This window comes from Mytilus edulis, chromosome 6 (assembly GCF_963676685.1).
Source record: "Mytilus edulis chromosome 6, xbMytEdul2.2, whole genome shotgun sequence".
In the NCBI taxonomy this organism is placed as follows: domain Eukaryota; kingdom Metazoa; phylum Mollusca; class Bivalvia; order Mytilida; family Mytilidae; genus Mytilus; species Mytilus edulis.
Genome location: NC_092349.1, coordinates 227,852 through 253,799, shown reverse-complemented (window position 1 = coordinate 253,799; position 25,948 = coordinate 227,852). Strand labels below are relative to the sequence as shown.

The 25,948-nt window shown below is 33.4% G+C and overlaps 1 protein-coding gene across 1 annotated transcript; it reads right to left on the bottom strand.

Moving 5' to 3' along the window:
* Positions 1 to 8,231: 8,231 nt before the first annotated feature.
* LOC139528978 (uncharacterized) lies at positions 8,232 to 9,902 on the bottom strand. The gene has a single exon (XM_071325220.1). The coding sequence runs from the start codon at positions 9,900 to 9,902 to the stop codon at positions 8,232 to 8,234; it is 1,671 nt and encodes a 556-aa protein (XP_071181321.1).
* Between the last annotated feature and the right edge of the window lie 16,046 nt (positions 9,903 to 25,948).

Sequence of the window (25,948 nt, the reverse complement as noted above, 5' to 3'; positions counted from 1 at the left end):
CTACCTGTACGTAACTCTGCGGTGATTTGCATATCATGAAATCTATCGTTGCTATCTTTGTTTGATAATAATTCGATATCGTAAAAAGCATACATGATATGTTTAATTGTGCAATAAATGAAAATTGCTACATTGTCTTATGTTTGAATTTGCAGTAACTCAGTTGCAGCTCAAAAATGAATGCATCACTGCTACTCGATATATAACAGAATATTTACAGAAACTAATATTTTTAAAAGAATGTAGTGGTTTTGTATCTTGAGTTTACGAATCTTGTATCTTTTTTTCAATTTAAGCTTCTTTATTCTGTATTAAAGTTGTGTATAAAGAAATAATCTAGTGTAATTTAAATGCTTAATTTTCCCACACATATGACATACTTTTAATTCGGTTAAGATGTTGACTAATGTTTTGCAGTTTATTCTATAGTGTTATAACTTAAAGGATTCTGTACATGCATGTCAAACACAAGAATGTTAAAATGCCACTCACTAAAAGTAAATTTTAGTATTTCGTCAAGGTGGCACCATCCAAGCCAAAACGGCATAAAATAAAACCACAGACATAACGTCTTCATTATATACATTGCTAATTAGTACATGGTAAACTTCTATTCCAGAAACCAGATTTGACAATGAGTCATCTATAGGAGTTTTTGTTTCGAAGTGTTAGAAAAATGAGTCTTGGATATTGACATACATATTAATTCAGAGTGTAAGTCCAATCGACAGCAGTGTTCGGTCATATGACATATGTTCGTTATCAACATGAAACTGTACTATCATACGATACAGTAGAAGAGGCACATACTATCTAATAATAGTGGCTCATAGTATGGTATCTTTTTTTAATTTTAATTTTTTCTCGAGTGCCCCTCTATACATGATTTTAAATATCTTCATAGTCTATGATGTCATATTGCGCAATAACAAAAATGACTACTACAGCACTTAAAATGAGGGTTTTCTTCTTTTAGGCCAAACAAAACAGGGGCCCAAATTTTATTATCCAATCGATTGTCTACTGCTTCGGGAATTTCGTGTCATTATTGAAAGAAGCTAAACAATGGTTGATTCTTTTCTGCATGCATTTTTATTGCATTGAAATTGAAAAAAGAATTCATGATCTCTCATCACGTTCATCTAAATTTCCTTCGACTTTTTAATTACCTTAAAAGTTTGTTTTAAAAGATCAAGAACATACTGTAGTGATCTGGAAAGATTATTTTTATGGGCACAGGGTCCCCCCTTATCTTCTTAGAAGTAATTGTTCATATTGTGAAAAAAGTGGGTAATTAATTTATAACAAAAATTAAAAAAGAGTATTTTTCAACACAGAGGTACAAACTTCTATGAGTTTATTGATCTTTAATTGATATCACGGATATTGTTCTATTGCTTATGTGGTTTCGGTGAATAAAAGTCAATTTAGTTCATGGTGATTTTTGTGGCTAAAGACCTACAAAAATATATTTCTTTGATATATAGGAGGGGCGAAAATAAATACCAGAGGGACAGTCAAACTCACAGATCGAAAAGAAATTGACAACGCCATGGCTATAAAAGAAAAAAGACTAACCGTCAAATAATTGAACACAATACACAATATAAAAAACTAAAGACTAAGCCACACGAACCCCAACAAAACATGGAGTAATATAACAAAGATTGCCATCTTAGATGTTCATGAAATGTAACGTTATCGCTAAGAAGAAAACTTTTTAAGACTTATTATAATAAAACTGAACTACAAATGATCAGACAAACACAACTTTAATGAACAAAATCATATAGACATACTCAGATCAAAAACGGACATCTGATCTGGACCGATTTTTGTCGAGCCTGCAACTTTTGTTGCAGAAAGCTCGACATAGGGATAGTGATCCGGCGGCGGCGGCGGCTACGGCGGCGGTGTAAGCTAACTTCTAAAAAGGTTTATATTTTAGAAGGTGAAAGACCTGGATGCTTCATACTTTGTATATAGATGCCTCATGTTACGAAATTTCCGTCAGTCACATGTCCAATGTCCTTGACCTCATTTTCATGGTTCAGTGACCACTTGAAAAAAAAGTTTTTTGTAATGTTGAATTCTCTCTTATTATAAGTAACAGGATAACTATATTTGGTATGTGCATACCTTGCAAGGTCCTCATGCCCGTCAGACAGTTTTCACTTGACCTCGATCTCATTTCATGGATCAGTGAATAAGGTTAAGTTTTGGTGGTCAAGTCCATATCTCAGATACTATAAGCAATAGGGCTAGTATATTTGGTGTATGGAAGGACTGGAAGGTGTACATGTCCAACTGGCAGGTGTCATCTGACCTTGACCTCATTTTCATGGTTCATTGGTTATAGTTAAGTTTTTGTGTTTTGGTCTGTTTTTCTCATACTTTATGCAATAGGTCTACTATATTTGTTGTATGAAATGATTGTAAGGTGTACATGTCTAGCGGGCAGATGTCATCTAATCTTGACCTCATTTTCATGGTTCAGTGGTCAAAGTTAAGTTTTTAAGTTTTGGTCTTTTTATCTAATATTATATGCCAAATGTCAACTATATTTGGTGTATGGAAATATATTATGATCTATATGTCAGTCCCGCAGGTTTTATTTGACCATGACCTCAATTGCACGGTTCATTGCACAGTGTTAAGTTTTTGTGTTTTGGTCTATTTTTCTTAAACTATAAGTAGTAGGTCAACTATATTTGTTGTATGGAAGCTTTGTTAGCTGTACATATCTGCCTGGCATGGTTCTACTGACCTTGACCTCATTTTTATGGTTCATTGGTCTTTGTTTAGCTATCTTGGTTAATGTTAAGTTTATGTGACAGTTGTAATAAAGCTTTATACTTAGGACTATCAACATAATATCAATGATTAGTAAAGAAGGCGAGACATTTCAGTGTGTGCACTCTTGTTAAAATCTGTACCATTATTTATTGAACAATCTATGATAATAGACTACATGTTAAGCTTTTGAAGAAAGCACACTAAGCTTGAACATACAGGTGCATATATATATTGTTCTTATTATTTATCGCAACCAAAAAAAGACGGAAAGATTTTTTAGAATAAAATAACACGACAATTTGCTGCAGGCATGTTTTCAAACTTTATAAACGAACCTAGCAATAGATAACGAGAGGTAAACCAATATTGTGGAGACAAATACTACATTACAAAGGCTCTTGGATTTTCAATAGAAAGTCCAAAGCCAGATAACTTTGAAGATTATTATTTCTGAACATCTGGTCTGTACCAGCCAAAATTTCACAGAAATAAAGTTGTTTACTTTGAAAATCTGGATGATGGACCATCATTAATAAGGTTTTAAAGGTAATCAGATATTCCGCACATTGATATGTAGGTGGTGCTACTGTCATTGCTGCGTGTTGTACATAAATATATGGCGACACGAAACAATATCAGAAATACATTTTACGATATCTGACCTACCGAATTAGACTTTTTACCGGATTTGTTATCATATAAGCAACACGACGGGTGCCACATGTGGAGCAGGGTCTGCTTACCCTTCCGGAGCACCTGAGGTCATCCCTAGTTTTTGGTGGGGTTCGTGTTGTTTATTCTTTAGTTTTCTATGTTGTGTCATGTGTACAATTGTTTGTCTGTTTGTCTTTTTCATTTTTAGCCATGACGTTGTCAGTTTGTTTTAGATTTATGAGTTTGACTGTCCCTTTGGTATCTTTCGTCCCTCTTTTAAGATACTGAAAGTGTAGATACGTAGCGTAAAATAGTATGCGATTCACTGGCGCCGACATTGTTCACTCTACATGCTTTATGCTTCTATTCAAAATGTGCAATGTGCGCATGACACTTAACTCTACCGATCACTGGAGTCTTCTATGATGTGTGTTATATACTGTTGTTTGTCTTTTTGTCGTTTTTGTTTTGTTTTATGCAATGATATTGTCAGTTTAAATTGTTTCCGACTTGTGAGTTTGGATCCCCCTTTGGAACATGTATCTTTCGATTCTTTCCTTTTAGTGGACATTTGTTTCACTAAAAATCATACTCCATCTTTTATTTTTATATTATTTGTACCTAGTGATTGATATTTAGATATACTCTAAGAATGAAAACTTTCCCCATTTCGATTCTCAATTTTATCTTTTAACAAATGATTAATCATTTTTGCATTTCATATATATTTGACAAATGTTGCTCATTCCTGATATGTTCCATTTGAGTCAATAACTAATGTCCGCCTTATTTTGTAATTGTTTATACTGCAATGAAATATGATTTGCACTATCTTTGAGACGAATATCAAATAAAAGAAATATCAAGGGCGTCAAAGTTAGAAATTAATAACGGGAATTTGATACATCGGAAATATATGTACGATCTTCAACAATGAGTAAAACCAATACCATATGGTCAGTTATCAACCCGTCGACACATATTACACCAGGGTTTTCGATTACACAAACTAAGCAAAACATTTACTAAATTTTATCATCGGTATAAGGACATCATTCGTAAATATAGCTCAACATGCAGACTTCTTATACGTTCAGGTATCTCACATCCAATTTTTTATGGAAATATTCTTTATAAAGCACAAAGGTGTCAGTATTCACCTCAAAAACTAACAAAACCTTTGAATATACTTATTAAGAAGGGATATAGTTACGATACTGTTGTCAGGTCATTAAAGGTTGCATATTTTGGCGTTAATATTGATTCACTTATAGGGTCTTTGCATCGGAACTAAACACATTTATTCAAAAACCAGTTGTTGGCATGACACGGGTTATGTTCTTCTCATATATGTTATGATGGTATGATACTAAACCCCTAACGGGAAGGATTTTGCCTGATGTTCATATGATGAAATCATAATCTTTCAGTCAGTTTAATTGAAGTCTGGAGCTGGCATGTCAGTTAACTGCTAATAGTATGTTGTTATTTATGTATTATTGTCATTTTGTTTATTTTCTTTGGTTACATCTTCTGACATCAGACTTGGACTTCTCTTGAACTGAATTTTAATGTGCGTATTGTTATGCGTTTACTTTTCTACATTGGCTAGAGGTATAGGGGTAGGGTTGAGATCTCACAAACATGTTTAACCCCGCCGCATTTTTGCGCCTGTCCCAAGTCAGGAGCCTCTGGCCTTTGTTAGTCTTGTATTATTTTGAATTTAGTTTCTTGTGTACAATTTGAAAATTAGTATGGCGTTCATTATCACTGAACTATTATATATTTGTTTAGGTGCCAGTTGTAGGACGCCTCCGGGTGCGGGAATTTCTCGCTACACTGAAGACCTGTTGGTGACCTTCTGTTGTTGTTGTCGGGTTGTTGTCTCTTTGGCACATTCCCAATTTCCATTCTCAATTTTATACAATAATTGTAAAACAGTTCAAATGAGAAAACTAACGACCTAATTCATGAAAAACGGATTGGTGGTTACAAATGTAAAGCGTACTTCAGTGTTTGTCGTTGGTTTCTCTGTCATTTTTCAGAAGTCAGGTCGTTATAAAAAATATTATGCATGGACTATTCCTCCATTCTTTAAAAACACTTGAAATATTTTTCAAACTTAACTTTACTGTTCGATTTATAAGCTAAAAATATGAAGAAGAAAAAACATAAAATAAACAGATATCTTTGATCCTTTCGACAAAAAAAAGAAAAACAGACTATTTGGATTGATAATAATAATGGATATATTATCGTTCTGACATTAACACTTATTTGGAAACTGATATCGATATAGACGGACTACTGATTTTTTTTATTATGATACAGAAAATCGTTTATCTTACAAGGAAACATCATGAACATAGTATTGATAGTGTGTATTGAATACTGCATGAATAAAGGGGAAGAGAAAACCAAGAGAACAATAAAAAAAGGGTTTTTTTTCAATAAAGCTATATTTTGTTTAATAGTTTGTTTAAAATCAGCGTAAAATAACGTACGACTTACCGTAATCGTCGTCGTCTCTGAGACTCACCCAGCATGTTGCAGGCTGTATGCATGTGTACTAACAACTCTCTTTCTTTTCCTATGTTATAATTGGAAATGTTGCATGATCTTATATAAACATCCGCTTGCACTTGACGTTTAAAAGCCAATTTTTTTTTTCTAATTTGAATTGTGGGAGCTTTAGTATTCCTGAAGTTTGTTTTTTTGGGAAGCGGATTGGTGTAATGCTGTGTAATTTGATTCATGAACTACGGTATGAGTTGTCTAATTAAACTCTCTCACAATCAGTAGAGATAGATGAAGTAATGTTTGATAAAAAATGGAGGAATGGAGTAATATTCCATGTCTGTTGTGTTGACGTATCGTTGTAAATATTAAGGAATTTGATGCAATTGTCATATAAGTGAGAGGTTAAGCGCTATAAAACCAGGTTCAATCTACCATTGTCTACATTCGATGTCAGGAATATGACAGTTGTTGTCAATTCGTTTGATGTGTTTTGTCATTTGATTTTGCCATTTGAAAAAGGACTTTACGATTAAATTTTCCTCGGAGTTCAGTATTTTTGTGATTTTACATTTTTTCATGTTTCTTAATATTTTATTCAGCTTGCTTGTATTAAAGCATTGATTTTTTATAACGTTAAAATTAGCTGTTTATAAGTATTATGGTTCGGTTTAATTCAGAAACGATGTTAAGTAAACGCTTTTAAACCGTTTTATTCTGAGATTTTGAACTGAATTGATAGCTTTTGTTAGAACAAACTTCTCATATAGTGCAGAAAAACATTTTTTCAGGGCCCCACATATTTGTTTGTAGATATGTTAGATATTCCAGTGGAAAATATAACATGCAAATCCGCACAAAATCATATGTCTGAATACTGTTGCTTCATCAACAAATTTTTTAGATGCTTTTTTACAGAACATTTCTCTGAAGGATATATTGATCGTTGGTGTTTTTACACTTTCATCTCTATTTGCTCACTGATATTCTTGGTGGCCATGCATTTTTTAGAGGAAGCTGGATTACCCAGAGAGAACCTACGATCTTCAGCAGAAATAGATACTAATAATCCGTAATTCAAGATTGAAGTTGAAAGGGTTTGCATATGATAGAGGACTTACTTAAACCACTTATCTTCCAAAAGCAATAGGAGTCATGCCGGCCTACCGCGACACATTATTCTGATCCAGGGCCGACTAATCTTTTCTATATAAAACGTCGTTATTTAGACTAGCACCTAATACACATGAAATTATTGACAGAGCAATATGAAACAGTCTAAAGACCCGGAATCATCTCAAATGAATTAAGAAGGTCAATAGAATTACTACAATATATAGTGTCAACTATTTTGTTTCTCAAATGATTCGGTGATAAGTCTTTACTACTGATACAGTCATTGGGGAACAACTTTCAATAACAAATTGGTATTCTTCAATTTTCAAATATAAAACGATATGACGAGAATTCTATCTTTTCAACTCTGTTCGTACTTCTCTGACATTTATATTTATTTCATCTTAAAAACATAAGACACCCAGAGACTTTCTCCGAAGTCAACTCTTTTGAAGAGTTAAAATAATGTATTGTACTTTAATATATTGTATTGTAAATGAGATTGATTTAGTATTTCTTCTCACTTGGTATAAATTTCAATAAAAGACATAACAATGATGAATACCGATGTTTTGTTTCAATTGAGATATCCGAGGAAAAAGGAAAAAAAAAAAAAAAAAAATACGGCAAAAGCATAAACTACCTTTTCATTACGATGTGGGTTAAACATGTTAATACTCCAGTTTCCATTGTCTATGTCATATTTACTCAATCGTTTCCGACTGAATTTTTGGACAGTGAACTAGTTTTATGTACGTATCTTGACTTTATCTAGTAAGAACAAACTATATATATCGAAGAACTTATTCCATTATAAATTAATATAGGCCATATGGTACCCTAAAGCTGTTAATTTCTGTGTCATTTTGGTTTCTTCTGGAAAGTTGTCTCATTGGCAATCATACCACATTTTCTTTATTTATAATATGATATTGAACAGCAATATTATTCTAAAATATTTGCTACGTTTTAGAAATATTTCCTTTGTCTGTATACACCATTCTCCATTTCAATTTTAAACGAATATTAGCGCTCAGTATTATTTATCAATAAATGTTATTCGCATTCATTTTATATAATAACCAAACAGTACGAAGCAATCAATGTTTTGGCCTAGATTTCGTTTGCTATGCAAGTTACCTTTCTTTCTATTTCTGATTACACAAAAATACAAATATCTCACCGACAGTGCAATTTGAAATAAACAGTTTAGAAAAATCTTTACTGAAAGCCAGACCATAAGGTCCTTCAAGTCCATCTTTTGATGTCAATAAAGTTTTTACAGATTTATCTTCAAACGAAAACCGCTTAAGACTTGATGATTTTGAATCAAGAATATAAACATTTCCTATTTTGTCGCTTTTAAAATCAATCATGTCTCCAATACCTTCAGCACATATAATGGCAATTGTTCCATCTAGTGTAACGCTTTTTAATATCCATTTTCCTGTAATAGCCTGAACATAGTAGAGTTGATGTGTATGACCAACTGAAATGGAGTAAACTTGACCTGTTCCAACGTCGAGTGTCTTCTTTAGGTCACCGGTTTTGCTGATAATATATATTTTGCCAAACCCACCGACAGCAATTTGTTCGTCAATAATAGCAATACCATATACATAGATGTGAGAGTCACACGATGGTACTTTAATCAGTCGACCCTTCTTCATTGAAAGCATATCTAATGCCTGAACGGAATGTATGTGTGGTAGTGTGACCCATGCTGTATTATTTTCTTCCTCCATAGCTATCCCCCACTGAGGTCTGTCCATTTGAATTGTTGCCAACTGTTGACCTTTGTCTGACATAACATAAAAGGTGGAGCTTTGCCAATTACACACGAACAATCTATTGTCTTTTGTCACACCTATACCTACAAGGTTTGAATAAGGTACACTAAATCTAACATCTCGCACAAATGTAGGTGGAAGTTTTTGCTGTTGTTGCAATAGTTGCGCCTGCTGAATCTTACAGGGTTGGTATTTTATATCAAAGGAAGCCTCTTTGATTTCAACTGTACCAAACGATTTTATAAGAGATATCAAATCAGACTCTTTCAACGAAAGAGTAATATCTTTCTGGGACGACAGAAGTTTTTGAAAATCAATTGCATGACAATTAAGTTCTTCTTTGATATTATTTATCAACATAAATATTTGAATCTCAGATCCATGTTTCGATACAAATTCAAACTGTTCAACAATATTTTGTATCTTTTTTCTTCGGTCGCATATCTTTTCAAGGTTTTCATTTGCTTCATTTGAGAGGTCTGTATGCATTTTGTTTGCTTCCGAAATTAAATCTGCTTCAATTTTCTGAATGTGTTTTTCCAATAGTTCTTTGAAATCTCTAACGTTTTTCAGAACAGCCAGCTTACTATCTTTAAAACTGACCATGTACTGTCTCTTTCTGTTTTCCAACTCATTTACTGCGGAATTTAATGTAGTTACCTCTTTGACAATTTCTTCATACCTAGCTGAAACCCCTTTTGCTGATAATTCAATTGGAACTACATTTTCACATGAACGATGAGCACTAGCCATACATGACCGACAGCACAATGTACAATGGTCGGAACAAAAATATTCTAAAACCATATCCGGGTGAACTTTGCAGGATGTACTGACAATAAATGGTTTGACCTTAATGATATTAATATCTATCATATGGTGTGTATCAAAAGTTTTAATATTTCCGTGATAATCTTCACAGTCTGAACAAAGCGCATCCTCGCAGTGTGTACAGTACTTTACAGCTTTGGTGGAAATACTTCGTCTAGAACAGATTGCACAAAAAGTGTCTGAGGATTTTGACGCCATCTCCTGAAAAAGACAATACATGTAAAATTCTAAAATAGCCTCAAATTAAAAAGTGCATTATGTATCCTTCACAAATCAGGAATAACTGACATAAAATAAATGTGCGATTAAATAAATGTTAGTGAACGCAAAACCAACAGTGCGTTAATATTTCATTTGGTGTCATAACTTACTTTTAATTGAAAATTTGCCCATAGTTTTTAGAATTGAGAATGGAGACAGGGGTATGAAAAGAGACACCAACCCGACCAAAGAGCTGGAAAAGCCCACAGTCACCAATTGGTCTTCAATGCAACGAAACATTCTCGCATCCGGAAGCCAGCAACCACTGCCCACTAAACTTTGATGTATACTAGTTCAGATAAATAGACGCCAAACTTAATCCGAAACATTGAAATGAACCAAATCAAAAGACACACAAGACTAACAAAGGCTTGAGGTTCCTGACTTGGACAGACCCATAAATGCAGCAGGGTTGAATATGTTTATAAAATATAACACACAGTATTACGCACAAGGAAAAAGTCCAAATCCGATGTCAGACAAGGTAACAGTAGACACTAAGCAAATGACGATGATCAACATAAATTAACAAATGACTGCTAGCAGTTCTAACATGCCACCACCAGATCCCAATTGAACATATCGAAATATTATATCTGCATCCTTTGATAGTCATTCACACTCGCCCCTGTGAGTGGTTTAGTAGCATACCAGCATAAATCATACAGAAAGAACATAACCTGTCACATGATAACAACTAGTTTTAGAAGAAGGTGTATATTTGATGGTTGCATTCGTATTGCATTGTATTTTCGTAGATCTTGTAATGAAAACACGAGTATGCTGTATAATTTTTCTATCTTCAAAAGTGTTTAATTTAACGTGACATTTATACCGTACACGCCTAAGTATTTATATGTCCCCTAAAACTAAATGACAGCCCCTCTTGAGCTATGATTGACATGTATAATCTCTCGGTCATATTATCATAGTCGAATCATAGATGCCGCGTTCTTCCTGTACCTGTTCCTGTTCTTAGTTTTATGTTTTGTAGTTTGCTCTATCTGCGGTTTTATATGCTTGTCTATGTTGTAAGTCCGTTCTCTTTTGCTCGTTGTTTCTTTTACCCCACAAATGCATTCTTCAAAATGAACGTTTCTGTTATGCATGCATATAATGAACTCTTGCATTGTGTGTTTAATTTTGTCTGCGCATGTGTAAAGGTATATATATGAGGCTCAATATGGGGTTTACAGAATTGGGAATGATTGGCTTAAATTGCAGAATCAAGGGTTAAAAATATAACGAGTAAAAAAAGAAAGCAACGAAAACTAGAGAATACAGAAAATAATTAGGTGCTCATATATAAAGAATATAGACCGCAAAATTTGAAGAATAAAGACATGAAGGTGTCCCATTTAGACCCTTATATATGTTTGTAACTTGATATGCATTTACTGTTTGGTGTGCCTTCGTTTTGTTTATTATAAAAGGTGTCCAGAGCTTATGTTTTCAATTGCCTTATTCATTTTGATTTTAAATGAAGCTCTGTGTAATTGAATGCAGTATGTAGATTATCAAACTAAGACTCATTATATGTCAACCCATAATTTGAACTTATCCGCCCAATCTGTTTAACTATTGTGCAATGATATATATTCTTGTTTTCTTTCGGTCTTTTGTTGAACGAATTTCCCTATGATTATTAAACGCTTGCCTACCTGCCTTTTTTACACATTGTAATATGTTACAAGACTGCAATTGTTCACATATATAGTCAATTATTTACAGATAACTTACCTTAATTTTGTTCGACTGAATACCTGATCGTACTGTGATAATATTGATAACAGAGAAAAGGGTGGATAACTAATAAATATCAACCACCTTTGTGTTGATTCGCATATACAAGTGTATTTTTGTTTATGTATGATTGTAGTTTCAATAATATGATATTTTGATTAAACAAATCATTGAAATATTGCACTTACTAGAATCACTTTACGCTAACAATTTCTCAAAAAAAATTGAGGAAAAATACTCTTGAAAATTTATGAACGCGTCAATTAAAACTCTAATCATTTTGAGTCGAAATATTTTTTGTGACCTGTATATTATGTTTGAACTAGCAGGTAGTTAGTTTAAGCTTCGTAATGAAGACATAACTGCTACTTTGAGACATGAAAACCTTCATTCCGTAACTGAATTTTATAAAGAGCGTGTAGTGGTTTTGTGTTTTGAATTGAAAAACCTCATCTCTACTTTCCGTAGAATAAAAATTAAAGTTAAGGCAACTTAATGCCTACTTTTTAAGACATGATATTTCAAAGGTACTTGATAAATAAACCATCAATTTTGAAAAATTGAAAGCCTTAACTCAGCTAACGTTTTGCAGATCACGCTATGTTGACATTATTGTGTTGCAGCATATCAAACATGAAAGGAGTTATTCAAATTAAAATTTAAAAAAGTATGAATGAAAGAGTGTTCATCGTTTCGTCAACGATAAATCAAATAAAGAACCAAAGGACAAAAATATTAAAACAAAAAACAACGAGATGTCATGACACGGTCTTTAACAATGTTAATGTGAACGATTCTGTTCTAGAAACCAGCTTTAACATTGAGTAATCTAGGAATTTGATTTAAAAAAAAAATAATGTTAGAATTATGTGTCCTGGATGATGAGATAGTTTGATGAACTGATATTACATAAACTGTTATCCACCTGAAAATATGATATTTGAAATTTAAAGGTAAACGGGTCCATACAGTAATTTGTACAGAAGGGCATATGCTATTTCATCCAAGTTTCATATAAAATTGAACGTTCTCTCGTTTACTATTTTTCTCAAATGCCCCTCTTTATATGATATAGCTTTCAATACACTACGACGTTATGCTTCACCAAAAAAAATCTAGCCTACCAACACAATGACTTTTTCTGATTTCACTAGTTTCAGGTAAAAGAACAATGGTCCCCACTTCTTCAGGAAAATTATAAAAAGGATTTTTTTCTACATGCATTTATATTGACAAAAAAGCGGTCCGCGAATTTCTGTAAACGGTAAATGCATTTTTCTTAACACGTCAACTTGGATCTTCTAAAAAGCTTGAAATTAACCAAGGAACATTTTAAAAATCAACAAAATACAATATGAGGAGGTTATACAACATTACAAAACAACTTAGGGGCAGGGTAAATACCAACAGTACTAACATCAAAGATAAAGATGGTCAGACAATGTGCAAATTTGAGAAACAACTTGAAAGATGAATAGAGCATTTTGATAAGGTGTTGAATAGACCTGAACCAGAAATCTCATGTGACAGGTCAGAGGAAGCTCCACCACCAATAGAAATAGAAATGGGACCATAAAAAAATAAGGCTCCTAGGGTAGATGGCATACTAGCAGAAGTACTAAAAGCAGACATAAATCTCAATGTGAACATCTTACGTGATTTACTGAATGAAATATGGGAAAGAGAAATACTACCTACTCAGTGGAAAGATGGTATCATCATAAAACTACCAAAGAAAGGTAACCTTACAGATTGTAACAACTGGCGTGGAATAACTTTACCATTAGTGCCTGGTAAGATACTTTGAAGAATATTTCTAGAACGAATCAAAGACAAAATCGATTCTATTCTACGGGAAGAACAAAGTGGATTTAGAACAAACCGTGCATGTATAGATAACATCATCATACTGAAAAATATTATAGAACAGGCACTAAAATGGAGATCACCCATATATATAAATAATGTGGACTCAGTGTGTAATTTCAATTTCTCAGTGTGTTATTTTAGGTTTTTAAATCTCAGTGTGTATTTTTTTTTCTCGAAAAAGGGTTTAAACATAGTTATGACGAGAACGGCTTGACATAGCCGTTAGTTTTTCCGTTTGAATGGTTTTATACTATACCTCAGTTAAACATTACCTTCAGATATTGTTACACGGCTGTCAGTCAGATAATCGAGGCTTTTTTTTTTCATTTCATTCGAGCGTCATTGATGAGTCTTTTCTAGACGAAACACATGTCTGGCACAAATCCTGGTATCTATTATAAGTTAATTTATCAGCTAGCAATCGTGTGTGAATTGTGAACATGTTTAAAGCAAGAGGTTCTTAAGACCATGCATCGAGCATCTAGTAAACCATGCCCAATAACACAGTGTAGATACTATTCTGTACGCTATCCGGAAGTCGCGATTTTCGAAGCGATGATTTCCAACCGGCTAACAGGACGGTTTTGCCTACGGTAACTTTTCTCATCATTTGTTTACTCCTATATCTACAAAGTGCTTTGAACATCTTCAAGGTATATATAGCATCATAAATATGAGTTACTGTAACAAAAACATGCATTAGAATATAAAATATACGTGTGAATCACATCAACTTGGTAGAAAAAAGTGAAATCGATGGACAATTTTGCTCTCGTAGTACAAAGCAAATAATCTTTTATGGCAAATATTTGCATCAGTTTACAGTTAAATATATACTGTTTCAATATTCTTTTCGTATTTAAGTAGAATATTCGTATTTCCCATAAAAAATATGTTTTCCTTGAGGATCCCAAAATAAATTACAGTACGATCAGTCTAGAACTGACTGTATTCTAGAAGCGATTTCAGATTTTTTGACTGTATGACCAGTCGTGATTTTGAAGAAAAAACAACAGCAATTTGAAGGTATATACGTGTATATGTGATATTATGAACTATCCAGGGAACTATAACGTGTAATTACTTTCATCAGTCAATACAAATATATTTCTGATGAATTTTTTAGATGGCAAAATAATTGTATTTTTGTTACATCAGTCTTATTTAAAATCAAATGCCTAAAATGTAATACATGATTCGCTTGTGGACTTTGTAATAGTGTATCGTTACAGTTATCTGTTTATAGCTATTACATTTTTAAAGATTATTTACACCGTCCTCCGTTGACCAATTGATGATAACATAAATCAAGCTTGTCGCTTTTAAAATAAAAAATGGATAAAGACAGCTTTGCGTAGGGGGTTAATTCATGTGATATAATTTTGGTAAGTTTACAGAAATAGAAGGTCCATAATGCATTAATCGAGTACAAATGGAGCAATTTCAGAAAACTTTAATGATTGGTTTAGGAGGTGTTGGAAATACCTGATGGGTGCCCCCATATAATGCAATGTTCAAGTCCGTATCTTATATAAAGTAACCCCATAAAAGATTTTTACTAAAATTCGAAATAGACGGTGCACAATACAGTCATTATCATTTATGATAAGGAATCCGAATAAGATTAATTAATAGTTATATAAGTGACGGATTAAAAAAAGGGGGATCCGGCAGTTTGAAACCCTTTTTTAACTATCAATGCATTTGTATGGGAACATAAATAAATTATATTTGAAATCCCCTTTTCTCCTGGATTGGACCCCCTCTCCATTTAATGAATGGCTATTATCTATTTTGATTTTATTGAACCATAAAACTAATTTTTGACTCTTCACATTGAATAATCCGCGAAGCGGATTATGTAAAATGTGAAGAGTCAAAAATTAGTTTTATGGTTCAATAAAATCAAAATAAATTATTGCCATTCATTATAAAAAAAATTCTATCAAAAATAAGAACTTTTTATATTATTTATATTAACAATAACAACGTACACACATGTTGGCGTATGAATACACACCGTCAGAGTGGGCGTGTCGCCATCAAAATTGACAACACTGAAAATAAAACTAATAATTTTAACCAATCAGAAAACAGTAAATATTTATTTAAAAATGGCCGGAACCCCCAATGTATATAAAGTGGTTTATGAGGAGATGCGCTTACAAAACCGGCGAAACATATTGTACCGGTCGAACGGACGAACAGAAAGACGGACTTCTTCATGACTTTAACCCCCCGCTTGACAAAGTGGTACATACAATTGAGTGTCAAAGAGACAGCTCTACATCTTAAACAAAGTGAAGGAACTGTGATCAATTATAGGCTACAGTACGGCCTCGAATGTGTGTAAATACATGCATTTTTATATAACAACTAAATCTGTGTGTTTGTACAATTTTAAGTATAACGGAGGACATTTATGAAACTTATATACTAGTATACATCAAACCTTCCTCTTATTTTAGCAACATTTAAACATCCTTATACTTAATGTAGTAAGTCGAGTACACCCTATTAAGCTAAAATATGTTTCAGGATGTGAATGTATTGAAAGATATTTGTGTTATTTAGAAAAATGCCACCTTCTAATGTATCGTAAATAACTTTGAAATCACCACTAGAATACAGTGACATAAAGACTGATCATACAGTTTTAAAATATACAAGCGAGACTGATCGTACAGTGAGAAATTCAAACAAGTGTAATTTTCTTATTTCTGGCTTCAAAGATCTGGTTGAAACTTTTACCACCACTTGAAATATACTTCATTTAGTTAACACATGGCAAGAGTTAAATCTCTTTGTTCTTACTGTGTTATAATCTGGATAATGCACAGCAAAGGTGTGCATTAACTACCTCAGATATACTGCACAGTTTAAATCTATTTTTATCTTAAGGGGCGGTTCCTGGATTTTAAAAGGGGCGTTATTCTATCAAATTAAAAAAAATATCACCGAGTGTAGCGAGACTAAAGACAAAATTGACGATTTTAAGCTAAAACACGATACTTTGTCCAATCCAAGGGTTAAAGACCTGTTCGCCCCCACCCCCGAATCCGCTATCTGCCTTGAAATTACGACAAAGTTGAACTTCGTACAAACATCGTAGTTTCAAAATAGGAAAACGATAGGTTTCTCATTCCTTTTTTTTTTTTATCTTAGCTGGGACATAAACTATTTTATTATATTTTGTGTACAACGTAAATCTAAATCAGTGTTTTAAAGTTAGAAAGATAGTTAAAACAATTTTTGGTAATTTCTGCCAAAAAAGAAATGTATCTTAGAATATCCGAATAAAAGAAATCTGATTTGGATTAGTTTCAAAACGGGGATTAGCTGGTTAGCTGGAGATCAATCAGACTTTATTTAGATGGACGTGTCTTAAAAAGTAATACAGTAGATAAAAAGGAAATTGGTTGGGGTGGGGGTGGGGGGAGGGGGAATGTTTTAAAAGAGAAAGGTATGTTCTGTTTATTTAACATTTAAACAATTTAGGTAATATAACATCTTCCTCGGTTCTTTTTTTCTCTAAGCATATCATTGAGGGAAAGAAGTTCTTTTCATACACCAATTTGAAAGTACACAATTTGTCAAAGTCTTAATCGTCACCAATTAAATAAAAATTTGGAATAAATTTAACGGAAACGATAAAAATAAATACACCATTAAATCGCAATTTTAGAATGAGTCTAAATATCAAAAAAAATATTAATTTTAAACTTACCAAAGTCGTATTTCCCCTACAAGAAACTTTCCGAGGATCAGTGGATTGCGGAATAACGTCCACATTTCTAAAACGTTCACGTAAATTGATTGCGTCATGTGTTAAAACAGTTATTGGCCAATCAAATCGGTATATGTAATTTAATCTGCACAGCACGAGATGATCCAATAACCCGAACTCCTACGTCGTTCGGGTTATTGGGTCATCTCGTGCTGTGCAGATTAAATGGCATATACCGACTTGCTTGGTCAATAACTATAACTTAATTAAGTCTGGATTTTACGTTAATTTGAACACTAAGAGGGTAAAAAGATTGTTTTTAGGTTCGCCGACTGATTTTTCTTAGTGATGCACTTGAAAATCTCTTGATTAAGGCAAAGATACGAATAATGAATGTGCGGAATTTAATTCTAAACCATTTGAGAATATCGATGTCGGCTGAATTAATCATTAAGCAATGTACAGATGATCAACTTACCGTTTAATTCAGTATACCCATCAAATTTAAAATGTGATCCAAAAAGTTCTCGCTTCGAAAATCGCGACTTCCGGATAACGTACAGAATAGTATCTACACTGTGAATAAGATTATGAATCTATGCCAAAAGTTTCACCACTAATGGCTGTAAGAGGACGACATTTGATATCCACTGGGAAAGGAGGATTTATTCATTATATTTACTTCTTACTAAGTCGGTTTTTTTTTCGCCGCGCAATCATTCATTTTCGACATATTTTTTTCTCTAAATACTGCGTTGTTCTGTATGGCATTAACGGAGAACAGATAATTTATCCTGCCATAAAATGGTCGCTATTATTAGTGCCCTACCTGTAAAGCTTTAAGAGACTGTCTCTCTGTCCGTCCGTTAGTTTAGTTTAAACATATTTATTTATAGTGGATTGGGAAACAAGTTTTGCAACTTATATTAATCCCTTTCCACTTTGCGGGTGCGAGTGCTGCCTTGTAGCGGCATTAGCCTACTCTTTTTCGAAATCTACAAGGGTGTCTTTAACGTGCAAGAGATATGGCTCTCTCTTAACACGGGTCAGCCATTTATCGTCCCCTTCCGACAGATTATCATCCGTCCGTTATCAGTCCTGAATTTTGGTCAAGTTTATGATTGTCTTTCTGATATTGTTTGACAAACCCTATTGTTTTATTTTGTATTTGTATTTACATTGTGTAATAGATCAAATTCATTTGTTCAGTGTATATTCATTAGTTTTTTTTTTCCATTTGATTGAGTTAAGCTATTTCAATTGATATTTTATAGTGCGTCTTTCTATGTTGTGATATTGCACTATTGTTTCATGTTGGAAAAATATGAAAAAAGGTTGGTGCCTATTAAAACGTTTAAACCCGCTGCATTTGTTTGCACCCGTCTTAAGTCAGGAACCTGATATCGTGGTTGTCGTTTGTTGATGTGCTTCACAAGTGTTGTTCATTTTTTTTTTATAGATTATTGGCACTCCTGTTTGAATGGTTTTTGATGAGACTGTCAACAAAATGAGAGGTTTAGTGCTATAAAACCAGGTTAAATCTACCATTTTCTACATTTGAAAATGCCTGTAACAAGTCAGGAATATGACAGTTCTTGTCTTTTCGTTTTTGATGTTTTTTGTTGTTTGGTTTTGTCATGTGATTATGGACTTTCCGATTAGATTTTCCTCTGAGTTCAGTATTTTTGGGATTTCGCTTTTTACACAAGTCATTTCTTGGACGCTTTATAGCTTGCTGTTCGGTGTGAGCCAAGGCTACACCTTGAAAGCTGTAATTCATTTCCGAGTGTGCTAAAATGTTATCGTCTTCTTTGGTGTCATCTTCTTGTGTTTTGGTGATATATTTGCATTTGAAGCACTTGTTTAGTAAATCGTGTAAAACGATGTATCAGAGTTCATGATGTTCAAGATACCTGTTACAAATAGAACATTAGAACTTGTATGGTTTTTAGTTAACAAACCGTGTTTGAATCTGTTCAAAGTTTTGATTTTTCTACCCTGTATACCACATTGCCTCACATTCTCATTAAGAAAAAAATCACACACCTAATCAAATGGGCATTTAAAAAGTCAGAATGTGAATATATATGTTCAAACTCTTTTAGGTCATTTTTTAGTAGCAATAAATAAAAAAACTATGTCAATTGGACATGCTTTGATACCATATATGCCCTTGAATATTTACTAGATAACATTTGTGTTCGCTTTGGGGATTCCGTATATCGTCAGGTTATCGGAATTCCAATGGGAATTAACTGTGCACCACTTATTGTGGACCTGTTTTTGTATTGCTATGAGTTACAATTTATGACAAAAATCAGCAAAGACCCATCGAAACAACATCTGATAAACAAATTTAATAATACTTCTAGATATTTGGATGATATTTTGGCTCTCAATAATGACGACTTCAGTATCTTTACTAAAGAAATTTATCCTGTTGAACTTACTTTAAATAAAGCTAATAATAACAATGACCACTTCCCTTTCCTCGATCTTGATATCTATATCACTAACGTAAAGCTGAATACTAAAATTTATGATAAAAGAGATGATTTTTCATTTCCTATCGTTAATTATCCATTTTTAGATGGTGACGTTCCCTTGTCACCATCTTACGGTGTTTACATATCCCAACTTGTACGATTCGCTCGTGTATGTAACAATGTTTTAGATTTTAACGAGAGAAATTTATGTATTACTGAAAAATTATTACACCAGGGTTTTCGATATCACAAACTAGTCAAAACATTTACTAAATTTTATCATCGGTAAAAGGGCATCATTCGTAAATATAGCTCAACATGCAGACTTCTTATACGTTCAGATATTTCACATCCAATTTTTTATGGAAATATTCTTTATAAAGCACAAAGGTGTCAGTATTCACCTCAGAAACTAACAAAACCTTTGAATAGACTTATTAAGAAGGGATATAGTTACGATACTGTTGTCAGGTCATTGAAGATTGCATATTTTGGCGTTAATATTGATTCACTTATAGGGTCTTTGCATCGGAACTAATCACATTTATTCAAAAACCAGTTGTTGGCATGACACGGGTTATGTTCTCATATATGTTATGATGGTATGATACTAAACCCCTAACGGGAAGGATTGTGCCTGATGTTCATATGATGAAATCATAATCTTTCAATCAGTTTAATTGAAGTCTGGAGCTGGCATGTCAGTTAACTGCTAGTAGTCTGTTGTTATTTATGTATTATTATCATTTTGTTTATTTTCTTTGGTTACATCTTCTGACATCAGACTCGGACTTCTCTTTAACTGCATTTTAATGTGCGTATTGTTATGCGTTTGCTTTTTACATTGGCTAGAGGTATAGGGGGAGGGTTGAGATCTCACAAACATGTTTAACCCCGCTGCATTTTTGCGCCTGTCCCAAGTCAGGAGCCTCTGGCCTTTGTTAGTCTTGCATTATTTTAATTTTAGTTTCTTGTGTACAATTTGGAAATTAGTATGGCGTTCATAATCACTGAACTAGTATATATTTGTTTAGGGGGCAGCTGAAGGACGCCTCCGGGTGCGGGAATTTCTCGCTACATTGAAGAACTGTTGGTGACCTTCTGCTGTTGTTTTTTTCTATGGTCGGGTTGTTGTCTCTTTGACACATTCCCCATATCCATTCTTGATTTTATTTGCTATTTTGAAATCTGGTTTGTTAAGGAGAATGGTTTAATCGTAAGAGGAAGACGAAATGTAATATCTTCGTTATCATCCTCGTCTGTAATGTCCAGGACACCACGATACTCGTAACAAATGCGAACAGATCATAGTACTAGTATTCGTTACCAAAATTATTCCATAACTCCATCCTACCATGTGTTACCGCGTTAAACGATGTTTTATCGCGTTAAATGATGTTTTAACGCGTTACATTATGTTTTAACACGTTAAAGTAATGTATCGTAGCAACGTTATTGTATTGAATTTAACGCGTATATGTGATTCATTATGACACATGTGGCCAGTGCGACGAATATTTTATCGCGATAAACGTCTTTTTCCCTTACCAGTTAAATCCCAAACTTGATAATTGCAAAGTTTAATTAATTTCTTTACGCGTTAAAATCTTGTTTTAACGCGTTAAAACTGTTTTTATCGCGTTAAATGTTAACGCGCGTTACTTTATCGGGTTTTTGACATGAACGGCCTTTTATATAACTGTCCCCTGAGGTTTTTGATTGGAAAAATGAAATATTTGTTATTCATATACTTTGATTTAATTCATACATAAAATTTGAATCTGTATGGCGAATCACATATTAAATAAAGACGAAACTATATCCCACATTCTTGCGATACATATTGCACTTGTATGCATACTTAAAATATGGTGTACGTTGTGGTTGTTTTTATTTGCTCAAAGTTTTGTTTTCAGTTGAAAAGAGGGTCGAAAAATGCTAGAGAGATATTCAAAATCATAGATCGAAAATAAACTTTGACACATTCCCCATTTCCATTCTCAATTTTACACGCCATAGATAAAAAAAGAAAAGAGAAACAGACAAATAATAGTACACAAGACACAACATAGAAAACTAGAGACTAAGCAACACGAACCCCATCATAAACTAGTGGTGAACTCGCGACCTCCGGAAGGGTAAGCATATCCTGCTCCACATGTAACACGTGTCGTCTTTCTCGTGTTATTACAAACGCGGTAAATAATCTAATTCGGTAGGTCACATTCGTGAAAAGGGAACGGGATTGTAGTTACGACGTAAGGAACATATCCGATATCATTTATGAAACGGATAATCTTATATATTTTTTCATATATATAACTGTTCTAATTCACATATTACACCAGTGCATAAAAAATTCTTTCATTCGTTTTCACAAATATCGAAAAGATTTTAAATTTATCTTAAAGTCATTCAAGACTTCAAAACTTATATCTTTTTTCATAGTAGATATGTAGTAGATGTTTTTGAAGTAATAACGGAAATTCTCGCTGAAGATCCTGAATGAGTGTACATGTACCTACTGTAGGTTAGGCTGTATAACTTCGACAAAATTGCATTTTTAGCAACTCGATAAAAACCTATGATAATACCTCCTAACCGTGAACATATAGACGGGTGCAACATATTGATTAGAATTTCTGCATATGGCACCCTTCCGGAGCACCTGCGATCCCATGGTTTTTGGATGCAGTTTTGGAGAACAGAGGGCATATGGTAATTTTAAAAATCTTTATTTCATTATCAATAAATGCTTTTACTAGCTTAGTTTGAAATCTGCCATCCAGCGACTGTTAATTTGATATCAGCCATCCAGCGAATCAAGATCTTCCGTGGTGGTCACTGGGAATCAACCCTATATGAGAAGTGGTAGCGTGTGTTCTAACATAGATATCGTCTCCTTTGCTTGCAGTTATGACCATGGTTCCAGTGATTTGATCTTGGAGGCACACTTGACGTATGTCAGAAAAACTACACCAACAACTTGAGAATTTTTCACTAATTCATATGGACCATAGCTGTGACATTCCAAACGTATACTAAAAGAAAAAACATAAATGCCCTTCTCAGGTGCAATAAAAATACCCGAAAATGGATGGTAGCCATTGTTCTCGTTTGTTATTGCTGTATCAAAAATCAGTGTATGATGGGTGCCAGGAATGTTTTCGCTCTTGCTCATATATGCATAAAAGGCCGTGACAGCTTTTTGGGTCGGAACTGGAGTTGTAAATAATAAAATTGAGAATGGAAATGGGGAATGTGTCAAAGAGACAACAACTCGACCAAATAAAAAACAACAGCAGAGGGTCACCAACAGGTCTTCAATGTAGCGAGAAATTCCCGCACCCGGAGGCGTCCTTCAGCTGGCCCCTAAACAAATATATACTAGTCCAGTGATAATGAACGCCATACTAATTTCCAAATTGTACACAAGAAACTAAAATTAAAATAATACAAGACTAACAAAGGCCAGAGGCTCCTGACTTGGGACAGGCGCAAAAATGCGGCGGGGTTAAACATGTTTGTGAGATCTCAACCCTCCCCCTATACCTCTAACCAATGTAGAAAAGTAAAGTTCAAGAGAAGTCCGAGTCTGATGTCAGAAGATGTAACCAAAGAAAATAAACAAAATGACAATAATACATAAATAACAACAGACTACTAGCAGTTAACTGACATGCCAGCTCCAGACTTCAATTAAACTGACTGAAAGATTATGATTTCATCATATGAACATCAGGCACAATCTTTCCCGTTAGGGGTTTAGTATCATACCATCATAACATATATGAGAAGAACATAACCCGTGTCATGCCAACAACTGTTTTTAGAATAAATGTGTTTAGTTCCGATGCAAAGACCTTATCAGTGACTCAATATTAACGCCAAAATATGCAATCTTTAATGACTTGACAACAGTATCGTAATTATATCCCTTCTTAATAAGTTTATTCAAAGGTTTTGTAAGTTGTAACCCATACTACCTTCAAGCAGTCTCTTTTCTTGAAAACAAGAAAAGTATGTGAAATTATTCAAATTTACTCTAATATGATAGATGTGGCAACATGGAAAAACTATGTGTTTTGTTGACCGTTAGTTTGTTTTAATTCAGTTTGTCCAGTGTACGTAGTCCTGTTTGACTGTTTTACTTTAACACATGTTTGTAATAGGTTTCAAAGTGGGTTTTTTTCTTTTATGTTTACTCTGTACAAATATTAACTTTACTTTTACTTTACGGTATGTACTATCAACGACAAAACATGTTTTTCTTGATGAAGTCATATGCATTGTCTATGTATCTACTACTACACCTTATTTTTGGCGTCTTTGATAGATAATATTTTATGTTTGTTTTGGTTTTTAAGTCAGTTGTGCTGTATGTCCGTCATATAAAAAAGAAGATGTGGTATGATTGCCAATGAGACAACTGTCCACAAGAGACCAAAATGACACAGACATTAACAACTTTATGCATATTTTCACATTTTTGGCAGCTGGGTCCCAGTTATTATATTATTAACATATCATGTCGGTTTCATTTGCTCACCAAATAGTGTCAATATAAAGGAACTACATTACACAGAGAGATGACAGATTACCATACTACTACATTTACTAACACTGATTCTTGTGTTACATAGTGTCACACAGTGAAACGCAGATTTCTGTCCTAAATAAGCCAAGTAAATAAACTCATCAAAATACCAGGATTTTTTTATTTGCGCAATTTAGTCAATGTAGCGAGAAACTCCCGCACCCGGAGGCGTCCTTCAGCATGAAAAATATATACTAGTACAGATATAATGGACAACATACTAAACTCCGAATTATACACAAGAAATTAAAATTAAAAATCATACAAGACTAACAAATAAGACTCCTAACTTGGGGCAGGCGCAAAATTGCGGCGGGGTTAAACATGTTCATATGATCTCCCCCCTCCCCCTATACCTCTAGCCAATGTAGAAACGTAAAGTGAATGTTTGCTATGTTTGAACACCAACATTTTTTTTAAATTTATAATATATAAATTTTTATAATCATTCATGACTCGATAATTATAGTTTAATAATCTCACACTTTTCTCAATTATCAAACTGTTTCAAATGAGACTTTTTGAAACACAAGAAATTATTATTGAATTCAACAACTTCTGTCACACTTTAAAAGTACTTATGACAATAACAATCATACAATTAAGAGAAAAACACCAAGGTAGTATAAATAAAATAAAAATATAGGATTAAAGGGAGGAATTACTCCAAATTTCTGCCAATTCCTTCCCATTTTTTGGAGTGTTGCTTGAGTTTTCTAGTGTAAAACTGAGTTTTTATACAGTGTTTGGAGAATGAGAAGCAGTACTCCCTGTGTCTACTGTATACACAACTGTAATGCAAGCGAGATGTTTAGCTAGCTATCAAAAAAGGTTTAACTAACTATTAAAACATAGTACCATTGTTTTCTTCTAGAAATGGCTTTATCAAGTCAGGAATATGTTTCCACTCGTTCCCTTGATTTATAGATATTTTGATTTTGTCAGTTTTGATGGATTTCTCTTTTTTGGATGTAAATAGTTAATTGTATTTTACCGTTTCCGTCTTGTAGCAACACCCAGTCAGTAGCAGAAACCTTCGTAACTGCATTAGTCTTCTAATAAATAAATAAAATAATAATAAATAATAAATACAATATTTATAGAGCGCATTATATAATAACAAAAATTACTCTAACTGCTTCACATTTAAAAATATATAGAATTCTAAGGTAAGTCCGTCCCTTTTAAAGCCCCTTTTGTTCGCATAGCTCTCCAAGGTATTTTATTATTTATACATATTTCATTTTCAAGCTAAGTTTTCAGCGATTTTTGTGAGCTTTAACGAGCGTATCCAATTTATTAAGTATTATTTTCTTTGTCAATTGAGCTTCCTGATTTGTTTGTTTACAACTGGTTGCATAGTCGTCAAATATCCAAAGGTAAATTGAAACGGAAATGCCCATTAATAATCGCAAAATAAAAAACTCAAACACATAAAACCAATTGGTACATAATTATATTCATAACCTTACTATCTTACCTTTGACCAACAATTCCTCTTTTTTTCTGTTTTTTCGACATTTTCAAATCATTCGCATAGTCACTTACAACTGTTGTTGCC